Here is a 17,322-nt window from a genome sequence, read left to right as displayed (position 1 = left end):
TTATTCATTCATTCAGAAAATATTTCATGGGTGCCAGCTATGTGCTTGGCACTATTCTTAGGCATTGGGCATAGAGTAGAAACTAAAATAAAATAATCTGTCCCTTAAGGAGTTGACAGATAACAAATACGTGCGTAAATAAGAAAACAGATAAGTAAAACAGGCTTCCGTCTCCAGCAGTGGTAGGTTAGGATATTTGTAGCATCCCATCTTGCTGAAAGTAGCAAAAAATCGTGGATAAATATATTTTTCAATCTTTTTAAAAGCTTGAAGGACTGATAGGATGGTCAGGAATACTAGACTGAACTCTAAAGGAAAATGGGACCAAGGAAACAAATATCTGGGCACTAATGCTGCTTTTACCTTGAGGACAGTTTCCCATCTAGGCGAACTTGGGCTTGGGCTTTGGTGGTTTTTATGGGGCAAGGAGGATGGAAATCAGGGGGTATGACTGGCTCAAAGAGAACCTCTAGCAGGAAGTCCTCACCAAATTAAATTGGAACACCGAAGGGCTACACTCTCAGAATGAAGATGAATAACTAGCCACCCCCCGCCCCCAACTTTGGGACTTCAGAGAAAATTGTTATTTTCTAAGTAGAATAGGGAGAACAAGGGAAACAAATGCCCTGTCCCCAAGAAGTGGCTGTGGGCAGTCCCCATGGTGGATTTACAGCTTGGTTCATCACAGGAGAGGATCGGGAACCTCAGGTTGTGGACTTGGTCTGGAACTAGCAGTGCTCCCAGGTGCCCAGGAGAAGCAAATACAAGTTCTCTCTGGAGGAAGGCAGATTCACGCTAGGCCTCAAGAAATCCCCCAAAAGAATTTTCAAGGGCAACGAAGAGAATACAACCAATTACACAAGAAGCTAAAGCACCTTGAGAAAGAACAATGAGGACAGCAAAGACGAAAGATATTGGAAATACCAGTTACAGGTTAAAACATCAAGCTTGAAAAATCTGCAAAGAATAAGAAACTATTGAAAAAAATGGCTTAGAAGATTTGAAAACCAACCAATAAGTCTGCTAGAAATGAATAAATACATGAATATGAAATACATATATATGAATATATAATACATTTTACATGTATATGAATGTTGTATGTATTATAGTGTACATATATATAAAACACCAAACTAGACACAGCTGAAGAGAATTTGTGAACTGCAGTACAGGTTAGAAGAAATTATCCATAATGCAGCATGGGGAGGCAAAAGATAAAATATAGAGAAGAGAAATTAAAAGATTTGGAAATATTGGTAGAATGAGACTTAACATACATTGCATTTCAATACTGGACAAAGAGGAAAGAGAAAAGTTAATGAATGAAATATAATGACTGATGGTTTCCTAATGTGCTACAGAATTCCAACCCACAGATTGAAGAGTCCCTATGAAACCCAAGGAGAAAAAAATAAAATAAATCTACATCTAGGTTCATCATAGTGAAATCATAGACTATGTAAGACCCAAGAGAAATCTCAAATGCAGTCAGAAAACAAAAGACGAGTTACCTTCAATAAAAAGGCTGTTAGATTGACCATTGCTTTCTCATAGCAATTAGAAGTGACATGTTATCTTCATGTGCTGAAAAGAAAGCAATTACTTCTCCAGAATTCTATAACCGGGAAGAATATCCTTTAGGAATATCATGGGGATAAAATAAAGATATTTATAGGCAAAAACTGAGAGTTTGCCACCAACTGAATCTTTCACTAAAGGAATTCTAATTATGTGCTTCGGATATGACCCCATAAGGAAAACCATAGTTTTAAAAAGAAATGAAGAATAATCAAAGTGATAAAATCGGTGGGAGAATCTGTATGAACCTCAACTGTGGAAATGATAATGATGACGCCTCATGGGATCAAAGATAAGGTAGAATTTAAACTATACACATCACTAATCTGTAAGTTGGGTGGGCAATAAATAGAGCAATAATGTTCTAAGGTCCTTGTCTCCTTGATGATGTATATGGAAGAGCAAAGGCTAGGAAGAGCCAAGACACTCTTGAAGAAGAATCAGGAGGGATATGGTGCTCTACCAAACAGAAACTTATTGTAAAACAATAATAAGTATGACAATGTGGTGGTGGGGTGGAAATAGGGAATTAGACCCATAGAACAAAACAGAAAATCAAGAGTCAGATCCACGCAAATGACAATGCATATAAGTTCAGAAAAAGTAGACCCCAAAGAATTTCATCATGGGATGTAAAACAGAGAAAAGTCAAGGATGGCTCTGAGGTTTTTATCTTCCAAAGGCTAGAGTTATCCCTAGGAATCCTGGAGTTGCCTGCCTGATGGATATAAATCTGGAGTTCAGAGGAGATGCCCAGGCTGGAGCCCTAATCAGATGGTAGAGATGGTACTTAAAGCCATGAGCTTGTATGAGATCCCCAGGGGCGTGAGGAGAGATAGAGAAAAGGTCCAAGGACTGAGTCCCAAGATGCTGTAATGTGAAAATTTGGGAGCGCGAGGAAGAGCCAAAAGAGAAGGTTGAAAAGGAAGAGCCAGGGGAGAGGGGAGGGTCCCCGAAGCCAAGAAGGTATTGCAAGGGGAGGGCCATCACTTGTGTCAGATGCCACTGATAGGTCTGGGAGGGAGAAGATTGAAAATAGAAGCTTATCTACTGCCTGAGAGAAGACCTTGTAGCATCATCATGATCGCTGTCTACAACAAGTAGACATCACTATTGACAAACACTGAAAATCAGGTCAGTGGAGGGGTATCTCCTCAATATGTTCTTCTTCTTTTTTTCTTTTTTTTGCGGTATGTGGGTCTCTCACTGTTGTGGCCTCTCCCATTTGCAGAGCACAGGCTCTGGACACGCAGGCTCAGCGGCCATGGCTCACGGGCCCAGCCGCTCCGCGGCATGTGGGATCTTCCGGAACCGGGGCACGAACCCGTGTCCCCTGCATCTGCAGGTGGACTCTCAACCACTGCGCCACCAGGGAAGCCCAATGTTCTAATTTTTAAAAAATTCCATGGGTGGGGCTTCCCTGGCAGTCCAGTGTATGAGACTCCGTGCTTCCACTACAGGAGGCATGGGTTCGGTCCCTGGTAGGGGAACTAAGGTTCCCTCATGCCGCATGACGTGACCAAAAAAATAAATCGATATTTTTAAAAAATTCCATGGAGACCTTCTGAAGCTAGACTCGAGGGTGGGAAAATTTTTTTGTGTCGTTCAGAGATAATAAATGATTATCTCTTATCTTCCCTTTCGCAACCCCGCCTAACTCCAAATCTTGATACCAACAGTAGATTGTGTATCAGAATCAGGAACTCATTGAGGCGTCTCACTCTGCCTGGGGTGCCCCAGCTATATGTAGCCAGCAGGTGCTGGGAATGGGGGTACAGTGGTAGGAAGATCACCTCGTGCAGGCAGGTGCTCTGGACTAGACCTGGCCTAGGCTTGTTGACTGAGATCATCATGACTAGCGTTCCTTTCTACTTTCAGAAGTATTCCAGGTTGGGCAATAAATGATATAGTCCCCTACCAATTTGATATTTTAAAAAGCCTTATTTTACACTAACTTTTTCCCTTTTTTTTTTTTCCCTTTTTATAAAACCCAGTCTTCTTGAGAAAGGGGCTTGGCATTTCCCTAGAACAAGGTGTGGAATCTGAGATAAAGGAGTCAGGATGGTGTTTATAAAAGAGTGTTTTTTTGTTATGGAATTCGTCAAAGGCGTCTATGGCAAGGAACTTGAGTGTCCGATATCATTTCCTCCTTCACCCCCTGTGATGAAACCTTGGCAGAAGACGCCAGGACCGCGACCACGAGGAGGGTTTTAGCGATGCCAGTCTGTCGTCAGTTGGGGGTATTTTTCATGGGATGACAAGAGCAAAGAAGAGCCCAGTGCAGTGTTCCTCTTCCTCACCGTGGGAGAGGCCAGGATGGACAAAGATGCACTTTCTCTTTCTTCTCCAACCCATTGTGTTGAGCTAAAGTTTCTTTCCTTTTTGAATTAACCCTCTTTTTGTTTCCTTTTTATGTGGGAGGGGATTACCAGAGGCAATGTCCTGCCTCTAGAGCTGGGTGCCTGAGCTTTACTCCCACGCCCAAGACAGTCATTGACTTCTGTTTGTATCTCGGGAACCAGCCATCAGAAACCCTCCTCCATCACCTGGATTATCACAGTGATCTCCTAACTCGTCTGCCTGTCGGTTACGCTGTCCGCCTGTTGATGTTTTTCAAATAAGTCACGTTACTCCTCTGCTCAGAACTCTCTAAGGCTTCCCTTCTCATGAAGTGCAGAGGCCGACATCCTTATACTACAGTTCCTCCCCTCCAACACCCATCTTCCACTCCCACTCTCCCCCTTCGCTCACTGCTTCAGCCACCCCCTGCCTGAACCCCCGGCTCTCCGATTTCCTCCTTTAGGTCCTTGCTGACACGTCACCTTCTCACCTATGCCTTTCCTGACCCCACCCTGTTTTAAGTTGCAACCTACCTCGATGCTCCCGTTTTGCTTTGTTTCTAGAGTATTGATCGCACCTGACATACTATCTTTGTTACCTGCTTATGAGTTTGTCTGTCTTTCCCCACTAGGAGGTCAACGCCACGAGGGCAGAAATTTCTGTCTGTTTTGTTCACTGCTGTATCCCTCATACCCAGAACAATAACTGGCACACAGTAGGGGCTCAAGACATGTTTCATGAATGACTGCACGAGAAAATAAATTAGTTAAGCAGGTGCCAGAGACAACTTGGTATGTCAATGATAGAGTTGTTGGTGCCTGTACTTTTTCAAATGGAGCTACTACTATGGGCTGTGCCCTCAACCGGGCTGCTCTCCCACTGGTGCAGCAGGGGTTGCTCTGCCCTGTGCATTTTACTTGCTTCTGCTTATTCTTTCCTCCAAGCCTTCCCATAGGAAATGGTCCCACAGCTTCTTCTGTGACGTTTTCTCTGACTAATCCCCCTGCTCTGTGCCCAGAACATTCTAGAAGCTCCTGAGCTGAGGCCCGTCACCCTGTCCAGCTGCTACTAGGCTCACCCTTGCTGTCTGTGTGCAAGGTTTTCTCAGAATGCAAGTCCTGGACGGTAGGGACCAGACCAGCTCTCACAGTGTGAAATTAGGGCTCTGGAATCTGTAGCCTGACTTCCACTGCAATGTGGCTGTGTCCCCAAGTAAAGCTGTGGGATTCAAACGGCAAGTGCCACAAGAATGTATTGTACAACCCAGGGAATATAGCCAATGTTTTGTAATAACTGTAAATGGAAAGTAACTTTTAACAATTGTATATAAAAAAAGAACCCACCAAGAACCACAGAGGCCATGATGCAGGCGACCAAGTGCAGGGGGGTGAGATTGCCCAGAGCTGAGTGTCGGCAAGTCTTTACCAAACAGGTTCCACACAGGAGGCACCTCTCTGCACTGGCGTGAGGCACAGAGTGTAGTAGAAGACCAATCCCCCCTGTTGGCTTAGTTGGGGGACCTGATCACGTACATGAAACACACTTATTGCACCACAATAAGTGGTCAGAAAATATTTGTTGAATTTAATAAACAAAATCAATAATACAGCCAAAGTGATGAAAGTAGTACTGGGCTTGGTGCCAAAAGACCTGGGTTCTAGTGTCAGGATGGGATTGTTGACCTTGCAGCCATAGAGCAGGGTTCAAATCCTGGATGGCACTGAATTGCATCTGCAAAAGGCATATCTTGCGTAACTGTTGTAGGGATTCATGCTAGTGCAAATATGGCTCGAATCGTGACATCAAGAGAGCACACATGGATTAGCTGTTGTTGGTGATGATGTTATGACCATGAGTATCTTGGCTTTGCCATGTACCACCCGGACCTTGGACCAATCCCATTGCTGCTTCTTGGGCCTCAGTTTCCTTGTATATGAGATCAAAGGCTGGACGTGGATGACCCCTAAATGCTAAAACCCTTTAATTCCTACAGTGATCTAGGAGGCTGGGGTTGTAGTCTGTGCCTTGTGACCTTGAGCAAATCGCTTCACTTTCCACGCCTGTTTCCACATCTGCAAAATGGTCCTGGGACTGGGTCGGCGCTCTCCAAGCTCTTCTGGCTTGAAAACTGTGAATCTTGAGGTGCTTGTGGGAAACACCAAAGGAGCGGTTCAGAAGTGGATTTCTATAATGGGATGGAAAATCAAGATCAGAGAAGTTAGGATGGCAGAGCCCAGCATCTGAGGGCTGGGGAGGGGCATGGAGGTGGAGCCAGGGCGTGGCTGGGGATGGGGAAAGGGCTTCCCTGAGTGAGTGGAGCAGTGCCTCTAGAAGAATAGGAATCTTGTTAAATTGCAGATTCTGAGTGAGTATGTCTAGACTGCTTGCCATTCGGCCTGTTTCTCAAGCTCCCAGCTGAGCAGCAGGTCCAAATCACACTCTGAGTGGCGGGGAGGCGTGTTCTTAACCCCAGCTTGCCCTCTCAGAGAAGGAGGATAGAAGCTGATCTTCTCCCCACACCCTGAACCCCAAGGCAAGGGACGTTTCTGGCATCGTTGTTTTCCCCAGTCATCCCCCAACACCCAACCCCAAATAGACACACACACAGTCGCTCTTCGATGCCCTGGCACGCCCCGCATCAATACTTCCATCCCTGACCTTCACTGCAAAAGCGATTTGGGGGGAAAAGAATCTCACGCCACATTTTCCAGGCCCATACTGTCCGGCAGTGACAATCCCAGAGGGCAGGGAAGTGCAGTGTCTACATTGTTGGAGGGCGGTGGTGTCATGTCCAGGTTTCCCCACGTCCATGGTAGTCATCCCTCCCCGGTCCTGGAGGCTGGGGTTCTGCTGCGCCCACCTGCACCCCCATCAAAGGAGGGGCCTCCCCACGGAGGGTTTTTCCCATCTAACCTCTCGTCTGCCCCGACTGACGCACACGCGCACGCGCGCGCACACACACACCCCCTCTACCTGGAGGCTGCTGCCATTCTGCCTTTCTTACAGAGGGCTGCTCTTTCTCGCTGTGGCCACGAGGCAAGCACTGACGTCTGTGAAGCACATGGGGACACGCTGCTGAGGCTGCTGCCAGCACCCCGAGAGGTCCGAAGCCTTCCATAGAGGGACACATCCGCAGCCCATTTCCCATCACAGCCTACCGGAGTGTCATTCACACTGATTGCAAAGCACTGCCTCGCCAGAGTCCCCTCCCCACGCCTCCCCTTCCCTTCCCTTTTTCCTAGGGAGGGGACATCCGTCGTCCAGGACAGTGTGTTTTTTCAGAGGAACCTTTCACCTGCCCCATTCTCTCCCCATGTTTTCCGTTTAGTCCTCCACAGCCAGCACCCACCCCCCTTCCCCACCCCCAGAAGAAATGTGACCTGAATCTTTCCTTTCCTGCAGAAAGAATGCTAAGAAATAAGACTCCGCTGGGCAGAAACGCATTAGAACTCTTTGCTCTGAGCAGGTCGCACACCTTGCCCTTCGCCCTCAGCCCTCTGCCGGGCACTGTCTTCTCCTCAAATCCTTGTGCTCCGTGGAAATGGCCCTTCCTCCACTGTGGTGGGAGGGGAAAGGGAGCTGGTCTCTGAGAGAGCACCTTATTATTCTTAGGCTCTGGAAAAAGGAAATGGGGCTGGCCCTCGAGGTCAAGGGGCTGGTAAACTTGCCTTCTAAGGATAGTGCCAGAGATCGCTGTGCCAGTGAGAAATCTGAGTACTCCCCTGGTAGAGAAATCTTAGAGCGATGCTTTATTCACCCTGAGGACTGAGAGTCTAAAAGTCTTGCTCGGGGTTTCTTTCCCTTTTTGCTCCTTTGGGCAGCCTTCCTGCACCCACCCCACCAAGCTCTGACCCTAACCCTTCCCAGCTCAAACATCTTCAAGGGCTACCTATTGCCTTTCATCGAAGGCCCAGCTGAAATCCACTAGCTCCACAAACTCTTCCTTGAGCCCCTCTGTACTCTCAGTCCTGTTCACAGCTACACTCTTCATTTGACACGACTGCATTATTTACTATTTACTCTGGTTGAACTTATCCCCATAGTAGGTTGAAAGCTCCCTAATGAAAGAAATCACACCACATTGTGTCGCACACACTACCAGCGTTTCAGTCGTAGTTTCTCTCTTTTTTTTTTTTTACTTTTTTAGATATTAGTTTTTATAAGACTTCTAAACAGGTTTTACAATTTTTTGTAATTGAATGAAAGTCTCTTTAAATTCTGTGGTGCTTTACAATTTTCAGAAGTTTCACACTTTTTTTTTTTTTACATCTTTATTAGAGTGTAATTGCTTTACGATGGTGTGTTGGTCTCTGCTTTATAACAAAGTGAATCAGTTATACATATACATATGTTCCCGTATCTCTTCCCTCTTGCGTCTCCCTCCCTCCCACCCTCCCTATCCCACCCCTCCAGGCGGTCACAAAGCACCGAGCTGATCTCCCTGTGCTGTGCGTCTGCTTCCCACTAGCCATCTACCTTACGTTTGGTAGTGTATATATGTCCACGCCTCTCTCTCGCTTTGTCACAGCTTACCCTTCCCCCTCCCCATATCCTCAAGTCCATTCTCTAGTAGGTCTGTGTCTTTATTCCTGTCTTACCCCTAGGTTCTTCATGACATTTTTTTCCCTTAAATTCCATATATATGTGTTAGCATACGTGATTTCATAGAATCCCATAATAACCCTTTTTTTACCCTACCTCTGTATTCCCCACCCCCAGTGGTAACCTTAGTTTGTGGGTGTGTGTTATAGGCCATTTGGAATCCGATAAACATGAAAGACATTCTCCCCTGGAAAATGCCCCCGTACCGGGAATTTGCATGACTTCCGAGGTTGGCAGTGCCTCGTTGCCCACCAGTGGACTCCAGACTAATAGCACCTGACGTAGCAGACTCGAGTAATAGGTGGGCAGTAACTGCTGTCCGCTGACGTGTGACTATCTCCCTGTTTTCCCGAACAGATTGCCCTGACGTTCTCCATTGTCTTCGGGGTCATTGTCTATCGCATCACAACTGCTGCTGCTCTGTCGCTCAACAAGGCCACACGCTCCAACGTCCGGGTGACTGTGACGGCCACGGCGGTCATCATCAACCTCGTGGTCATCCTCATCCTGGATGAGATTTACGGCGCCGTGGCCAAGTGGCTCACCAAAATCGGTACCGTGTCACCACATTGCATGTTTGCCCCGGGCCCCCTTGAGGTGGCCAGTTCAGTGTGTGCAGGGTTTTTGGTGCCAATGACCCAACATAAGAAAAAGGAAGTCCAGTGCACTTGGAGAAATGAGGAGGTGCAGGGTGTGTCCTTGTAGGGCCTCCGCCCTGGCAGGAATCCTTCCTGGAACATTCTCGATCAATAGCCCAGGTTGATGGCCTTGTTATCCCCCAAGATTAATCATGGGGTCAGTCCTTTTTAGCTCAGCCTAGAAGCAAGAGGTGTTCAACACTTCCTGCTAAAAAAAGGCAGAGTTTCAGTTCTCCTCATTTTCCCAACAGTGTTTATAAAGTTGGGAAAGCCTCTTGACACTTGAGCCCAAGAGGGTCTTATCTATCCCCATGTTGTCAGAGGTCCCAACAAATCCACGCATTCCCCAGGCCCTGAGCAGACTTCAGAGAGGTGTATCAGGCTTCCCAAGCTTCCAGCCAGTGAGAAAAATGCAGTGGCCTCAATATTCAGACGTGTCATTTGAGCCACAGGCTGCCGTTGCTTGAGCACCACTTTCTGGCACTTGTGCTTCTTAGACGTCGGGGTGGAGGGCGAGACCCTTTCCTCACTGCCTTTATCCTGGGTGGCCTGGAGGCATCTCTTTCCCTCGCTGAATCCAGGGACCAGCAGCCCCAGCCTCTCACTCACCTCCGGGGAGTTGAATTAATGATGTGATGTCTTTACTAACCAGTTGGAAGCGGACACTTGACAGGGTAACCCCTCTTCAAGAGAGCCTTTCCTGGAGGCTCAGAGAATCAGGAAAGGTTTCACTAATGCCAGTGACTCTTTCAGTGCCTTCCCTGGCGTGGCTGCTACTCACGGTGGGCACTGACTTTGGTTTCTATGTGGATGTAGGCGATTTACCATCTGGCCGTTCCGCCGTCGTTGGGCATGTGCATGTTTATATAGAAGTGTTATCTGTGTTCCTTCATACGTTTCTTAAGAAAAGTGAGCAGAGAATTCCACTTCAGTGTGTTTGCTGGGATACAGGATTCCATGGAAGCACTTAGGACGAGCATCCCACACCCCTGGGGGCTCAGGAGAGGCTCCGGGTGAGGGCATCCAGTGGGAGAGCTCGGAAATAAATGGGCATGGATGTCAGCCATGTGCGTGGGGAGGAGGGGCTGGGCAGGAGGAGAGGAGGGCTCCCGGCAGAGGAAACAGAATGAGAAAGCCGTCACTGAAGGCTGGGATCTGACCCGTCAGGGTCAGGGAAGGCGCAGGGAGAAGTGGAGTGTGGGCTGGGCTGGTACGATGGGTAAAATTGGGGGGTCTGAAATCCAGGGAGCCAAAGGAGCAGAGCTCAGCAGGTGGAAGAGAACACGAAGCACGTCCAGGATGGCCGGGGAGCCCACGCGGTGGTGCTCAAGGGTCCCGGCATGACCAGGGCACGGCATGGTGGGGAACTGGGCCCGGGGAGTTGGCTGAGCCCAGATGTTTTGGTGGAGGACCTTGAACGTCAGGCTGAGGACACTGCTTATTTTTACAGACAGTGGAAAAGTATTTGCTGAAGTTCAAAGGGGTATCCAGTAAAGAGTACCGCCTTACTGGCCTGGTTATTGAACCAGCTGAGAAGTAAGGCAAAGGCAGATGGAGACCAAAGCTGAGATTTCACCTTTAAAGCTGGAAAAGGCTGCATTGGAGGAAGCAACTTAGCAGGAGAGCCCAATAGGCTTCCTAATCCAGAATCCAGACAGACTGGCCTCCCGGTGGCAGGCAGCAGTGGGCAGGGCAGTCCTGCAGTTCTTAGGACATTGGAGGGGGTGGGGCACGGGACTCAGAAGAGCCCCTCCTGCAGACCGTTTGCTTCCCACAAGAGGACAGAGTAGATGCCCGTGTTACCTTCCACACCGACCAATGGGCTAAGCTCTTCCCCTTCTCTCACCCGGGAGGAGAAAGGAGTGAGGCGGGAAGACAAAGCAGGGGATTACAACTAATCACACTCCCTTCGCATGGGGGAAAAGGCAGGAGTGCAAAGAAATGCCCTCCATCCCCTGAACAGCTCCCAACCTGACACAGCTGTGGGTTTTTTGTTTGTTTGTTTGTTTAACATCTTTACTGGAGTATAATTGCTTTACAGTGGTGTGTTAGTTTCTGCTTTATAACAAAGTGAATCAGCCATATATATACATATATCCCCATATCTCCTCCCTCTTGCGTCTCCCTCCCTCCCACCCTCCCTATCCCGCCCCTCTAGGTGGTCACAAAGCACCGAGCTGATCTCCCTGTGCTATGCGGCTGCTTCCCGCAGCTATCTGTTTTACATTTGATAGTATGTGTAAGTCCATGCCACTCTCTCACTTTGTCCCAGCTTCCTCTCCCCGCCCCCATGCCCTCAAGTTCGTTCTCTACGCTGTGGGGTTTGAAGAGCATGATGGGCTGGTGGGAACTGTTTGCCAGATGACTCCAGCAGGATGCCACAGAGTGGAAGGAGGCGGGGGATCCAGAGTAGAGGAGCTGTTGAGTGTGTGGGCAGGAAGTAGGGAGAAAGGAACCGGAAATCAGTGATGATGCAGCAACGTCTTCTTGCTGTCCATCTGCGTTACATTATTCACTTATCTTGCACAGCTCCAGACAGTGGTAAAGATCCAAGATAGAGTGTCGACAATCAAAAACTCATTAACAAGTATTTAGTGAGTCCCTCCCACGTACAAGGCTAGGCAGGTTCTCTTTGTCTTGGCCATGAAGCCCTTTCCACCATGAAGCTGTATCCACTGTTTCTAACAGCTCCCCCTTCCTCACCCAAAAGTTCAGACTCCTCCAAGCAGTTAAGCCGATGTCCCGTGGTCCGTACGAAAGTCTGCGCGCTGGAAAGGAGGTGAAATTCTAACAGGTGCACTTTGTTCTTTGTGGTCGCGATACTCACTCATGAAGCATTTTTACTCATCTTACAAACGAATTTGGTTATCCCACTTCATCTTCGCAAGCTGCGTGTGGTCAGCAAGGGGAGTGTTCCATCCTCATTTGACTAAGGTTCAAACTCAGATCCTGCCCCTAAAATGCCAGTGTCTTTTGTGCAGTTTTGATGTGCGTTTCTCACTGTCTGGATTGGTGTGTTGGTCTCTACCCTGGACCCCACGTGGGCATTGCTTGGGTCGTTGCTCTTGTCTGTCTCAGACTGGATGTTTCCGGAGGGCTCAGAAGGTGTGGTGTATTGTGGAAAGATCACGGAACTGGGGAGTCCAGGGGGAGAGCCATGAATTCCAGCCCCGCCTCCTCCTCCCTCCCCCACCATCTGTGTGTTGTTGGGTGAACAGGGAACTTTGCTGGACCAAGTTTTGTTGATGCTTCCTTCATCGTTGGCCTCCTTCCTGTCTGCTGACCATCACGCCCATCTAGACTGTTGTCAGAGCCTAATGACTGACTATGCCCTTGTCTTCAGCCTCTTCCTGGGGCCCTCAGTCTTGGAAACCCCACCCAATCAGCCTCTCTCAAAGAGTGCACTGGGGATGCATCCCTCCCAGTTGGGCCCCACAGAGAGCTTCCTTGCACCCTTAAGTCAGATCCAAACTAGCATCTGAGAGGCTCTCAACCACCTTCTTCCCAGTGTCTGCTTCCATCCCCTCTGACCACTTAACTCACAGTCACCCCCCATCAACCTATGCCTCGCTCAGGCTGCAGTAACCCTCAGTGACCCTCCCCTTAAAGGACCTCTCGAAGTTGCCTCCTTCGTGAATGGTGTGACAGGCCTACCTGCAGGCAGAGGTGTGGTTTCAGAGCCCCCAGGCCACCACGGGGACGTAAAGCTGTGGATAAGGCCACCTGATAGACTGAGGGTCCTGCCAAGCTTAGGGGCTTCCTTTGCCATTGTCACGCTGGGTTTAATTCCCATCTGGCTTCCTGCCCCAGGTCTCCTGATGGATGAGGAGGCGGTGACCATGTGCTTTGCTCACCAGGTGCAAACAGCTGGTGTAAACAACTCCAGTGAGTTCCTGAGTGTTTCCTGCAAAGTTGGGTGATGGAAGACCCATTCCCTAGGAGGTCCCTCAACAGGCCTCAGTGTCAGGCCTATCTGAGGTCTGTTCTTGCCACAAATATTTGTGACAAAAGACAGAATTTGTTAAATTCCTTGAGTGTGATTAATGATAGATAAAGACAGTAACTGTCTACCTGGTGGCCAGGATAACAACAGTCATGGGCTTGGGTGCAAGACACGCTATCATCTGGAGGGGACGGGGTCCTAGTGGCGCAGGGACTGAGCTGAAGTCTGGGGCTGGGGTCGGGGTGTCTGGGGAAACAAAGATGCTTTGGGACCTTGTCGGCCAAGGCACGCTGTGCAAAGTGTGTAGCCTGGTTCAGCGAGTATCAGTCACTGACATTTGTGAGGATCTCAGTGAACTGGTGGGACAGGGACTGTCAGTCCCTAGTGACCTGTTCTTTCCTGGAGGGGCCACAGGAGGTTACAGGGAAAGGATCCAGTTCCCGGAAGAGGAAGCAAGCAAGAGCTGGGCAGGACATTAGGACACCAGACACCCATGCAAACAGGATGGGGCTCGGGCATCTTGGCAGGCCAGGGTCTGAGGTAAGACGACAGGGGTCACCAGGCAGACCAGCTCAAGGTGTGCTTCTGTCTCAGTCTGTTCAGGCTGCTATAACACAATGCCATGGACTGGGTGGCTGATAAACAACAGAAACTCATGTCTCAGACTTCTGGAGGCTGGACGTCCAGGATGAGGGTGCCAGCGTGGCCGGGGCCTGGTGAAAGCCCTCTTCTGGGTTGCAGATGGCTATCTCCTTGCTGTGTCCTCACGTGGTGGAAGGGGCGAGGGAGCTCTGTGGGGGGGGGTCTCTTTTATAAGGGCACTAATCCCATTCATGAGGGCTCCACCCTCATGACCTAAGCACCTCCCAAAGACCCTACCTCCCAATACCATCACCTTTGGGGGTTGGGATTTCAACATGTGAATTTGGGGGAACACAAACACTCAGACCATTGCAGCTTCCTACTTGGGTCAGGGCACAGGGTGCACTGTGCCCGTGAGGCAGTGAGCTTCCGAGCCCAAGCTTGGGGAGTATGATGTCTAGTGTTCCTGAAACGGTAGGGTCTTGTCGTGACTGACATAGGCATGGGTCCGGCTTGGCCTAGAAGGGGCCCCATGTGCACTCTAGCTCCAGGCAGAGTGAGGAAGGCAGGGCTGACACCAGGCTTCTCAGCTGAATAATCCAGCTGCCACGAGCTTGTCTTTGTCAGCGTCGTTCTCTGACTCCAGCCTCTCCCCCTCCTCTCCTTTCAAACTCTGCAAAGTGCTGGCTTGTGTGTGAGGCTGTATGATTCATCTTTACTCTGCACTGAGTCTCTCCTAGTTACAGGGTTGGGCTCACTGTGTGTACCTGGGGCACAATTATTGTGTCAAATCAAAGCCTCCAGTTCTTAGGAAGAGGCTGTGTTTGTGAGTTGTTTAAATATTGCTGATAACCCTGCTCCTGAGTGTCGCTACCGAAGCGGGGGCAGGGAAGTGACAAAAGGAGAGATGGGGAAAGGATCTGATTTTACTGACACCCGTTGTGTACCAGGCACTGGCGGGCATTGTATGTAGTGTTTCACCTAATTTTCACGTTAGCACCCGGAACTGGTTGTTTCTTTCACTTTATTTGTGAGGGGTCTGAAGAGGTTTAGAAACTTGACCAAGACCCATAGTTAATAGTGGTGTGCACACACACACGTGCACACGCACCCACACACGCATGCACACACAGCCTGTGCCAGGCCCTGTTCGAAGCACTTTATGTATACTAGTATATTTAATCCTCAAAATAGCCCCAAGGGTGAGGGTGGTCTCAACCCTCCCACAGGCCCAAGGTCCCCTGGCTGTGAGTGGTGAGGACCCTGGCCTTGGTGTCCTCGCTGAGACCACAGCGCCCCACTGCCTGGTAATACGTAGCTGTCCTTTGGCCTCGGGAAATTCTAAATGTGTCGGGAAAGCAGAAGAAAACACATTAGAGGCTCCAGGAGATTCAAAATGCGACACACCCACCCATGAGAACGTCAGGTCGCTGGGGTGGGGACGTCCTCTGGGGACAAGCGGGGAGACAGTGGGAGCCAGCCCCCCGTGCAGGCCCGCAGGCGTGAGGAGACCTCCGCAGGTTCGCAGACTTTGGGGTCTCATGTGCTTTATTGAATTTTTTTAAAGAACACCTTTTTTGGAAGAATTGAAGTACCACCAGGAAGTCCAGAGTCTAGAATTGTGCATCCAGTTCTAAGCCATCCTCTGCACAGGCTGCATCTGACCACTGAGAAGAGAAGAGAGGGAAGAAATGAAAAGGAGGGGGAAACTCAGAACCAAAGGCCGCCGGGACATCACAAATTCTTTAAAGAGAAACATTTTGGGTATACAGGGATGGATCTAATTTCGCATCAAATGTGCACGACGTGTGTTTTCAGAGCGCAGGGTGAAGGGCTGCTTTCTTGGCTCTGAGCACTGGGGCAAAGGGCGTCGGCTTCCCTGCACAGGGGTGTGCTTCCGGAGCAGGGACCCAGGTGGATGCGCGTGGATGCGCGTGGATGTGAGTGAATGCGTGTGGATGTGAGTGAGTGCGTGTGGATGCGCGTGGATGCGCGTGGATGCGTGTGGATGCGTGTGGGCTGGTCTGAGACCTGTGCCTTCCGGGTGGGGAGACCACAGTGCTGGCACTTTGAAATCTGGCTTAGAGTCATGTCTGCTGGGTTGTTTTCCTGGTCTGCCACCAGCTCCTGACTGCCTGGGTGGCCTCCTGTCCGTCCCATCTGGGAGGCCAGGGGAAGGGTGTGGCCAGGGTAGATTCTGCCACTGTTTGAGGGCCCCCCTCCGTGATGTTGGCTTAAAGTAACTGTAAATGTCGTCTGGGAGGCAGAGGGGATGGTGGGAGGCTGCTGCTAGTAATGCAGAAGACACGAGCACGGTTATAGCCTGAGTTTGTGGAACGATTGTTAATGACACTGCTACTTTTATAACAGTTTAATACAACTGGCAAGAATCCCTCCCAAACTTGAGCTGTAACTATGAGCATGTCTCTCGTTTTTCCAGTTAATCACTGAAGCCCCCATCTCTCCTTTTAGCAAGAAGCCCCATACATTCCTCTCCCTTTCTTTGAGTTTTCTGAGAACCCAGAGCCTGAATCCACGAGAAGCAAGGGAGTCATGGTGGTCATGCTCTGTTGGCCATCGTTTCCCTCCAGGCCCCTTCTCCCCCTGCGTCCACCGTGGTCTGTGCCCCAAGGCCCAGCAGATTCTATCACCAGGTACCCCACCCTGACTGGTGGCTGGGCTCAGCCAGTGGGAAGCAATGGAAGGAGCTTAGGGGGTAGAGGAGACGGAATTGGGGCCATTTCTTCCCTGATTTGCCCTCACCTCTGGCAAAAGTGTGCCTTCGTTAAAATCCCTTCTTCTGAACCATCTGAGGTAAACTGTTTCCTGGTGCGATGCTGACTAACAGAGGAGGGTCAGGGCAACATCCATGCTTCAACAGGGAAATACCTAGAGTATGGCCAGCCCTTCACTCCTCGTGTGTCTCATTGCTACACCACATTGCTGCCGGATGCTGGCCTCGTCTCATCGGACAGGAGAGGCTGGACCACTGCTGAGATGGTCTGTCCACACCACCGGTCCCAGACAGGTCACTGGTCTCTTTAAGGAAGGACTGTCCTCTCCTTCAAAGGAAGCTCCATCGAGGGTCTGCAGCTATCAGGACACATAAGACCTGCATCCGCACCTCCAAGATGTCATTCTTCACGCAGACCCAGACTCCCTTCTCCCTGGAAATCCACCCTAGTTGCATACAGCCTGTCTTCTTAAACTTTCAAAACACAGTAGATCTGATGATACCTCGTCCCACCTCTCCCTGCGGGAGGTGACCCTCAGTGACTAGGGGGGCTCTCATCACCCCAAGTGATGCCAGCCCACCCCAGCCTTCAAAGAGGGCTCGGTCAGAGATTCTCGGGTAACCTGCTGGCATTTCTCTCACCAAAGAAGTGGAAACAAATGTACAAATGAAAAGTCTAATAGAGTGCCTTGCTACAGCGTCCTACTAACACAAGTGTTTGCGACCTTACACGGTGCTTCGTGCTTTCCATACTTTTGCTTGGACTTCACAACAAATGTTTCAGGAAGGTACCATTTTAGGAGTTAGGATGGTGAGGCTCAGAAAGGTAAATCACGTCTCTGCAGGAAAGTGGGACGGAAAGGTCTTCTTGCTCCCAGCCCAGAACCTCCTCTCCGCTTGTC

At 49.5% G+C, this 17,322-nt stretch overlaps 1 protein-coding gene across 1 annotated transcript in view; it reads left to right on the top strand.

The window, feature by feature from the left end:
* ANO2 (anoctamin 2) overlaps window positions 1-17,322 on the top strand; it is a 313,668-nt gene that overhangs the window by 225,902 nt on the left and 70,444 nt on the right. Inside the window, exon 16 of the mRNA XM_029205263.1 lies at window positions 8,881-9,076. Within this exon, the coding sequence (XP_029061096.1) occupies window positions 8,881-9,076 (196 nt within the window). The remainder of the gene's footprint in view (window positions 1-8,880; window positions 9,077-17,322) is intronic.

This window comes from Monodon monoceros, unplaced genomic scaffold (assembly GCF_005190385.1).
Source record: "Monodon monoceros isolate NGI ecotype Baffin Bay Population unplaced genomic scaffold, NGI_Narwhal_1 Super_Scaffold_6, whole genome shotgun sequence".
Taxonomy (NCBI): Eukaryota; Metazoa; Chordata; class Mammalia; order Artiodactyla; family Monodontidae; genus Monodon; species Monodon monoceros.
Note: the sequence above shows the minus strand (reverse complement) of the source record. Positions and strands in the feature narration are given on the sequence as shown.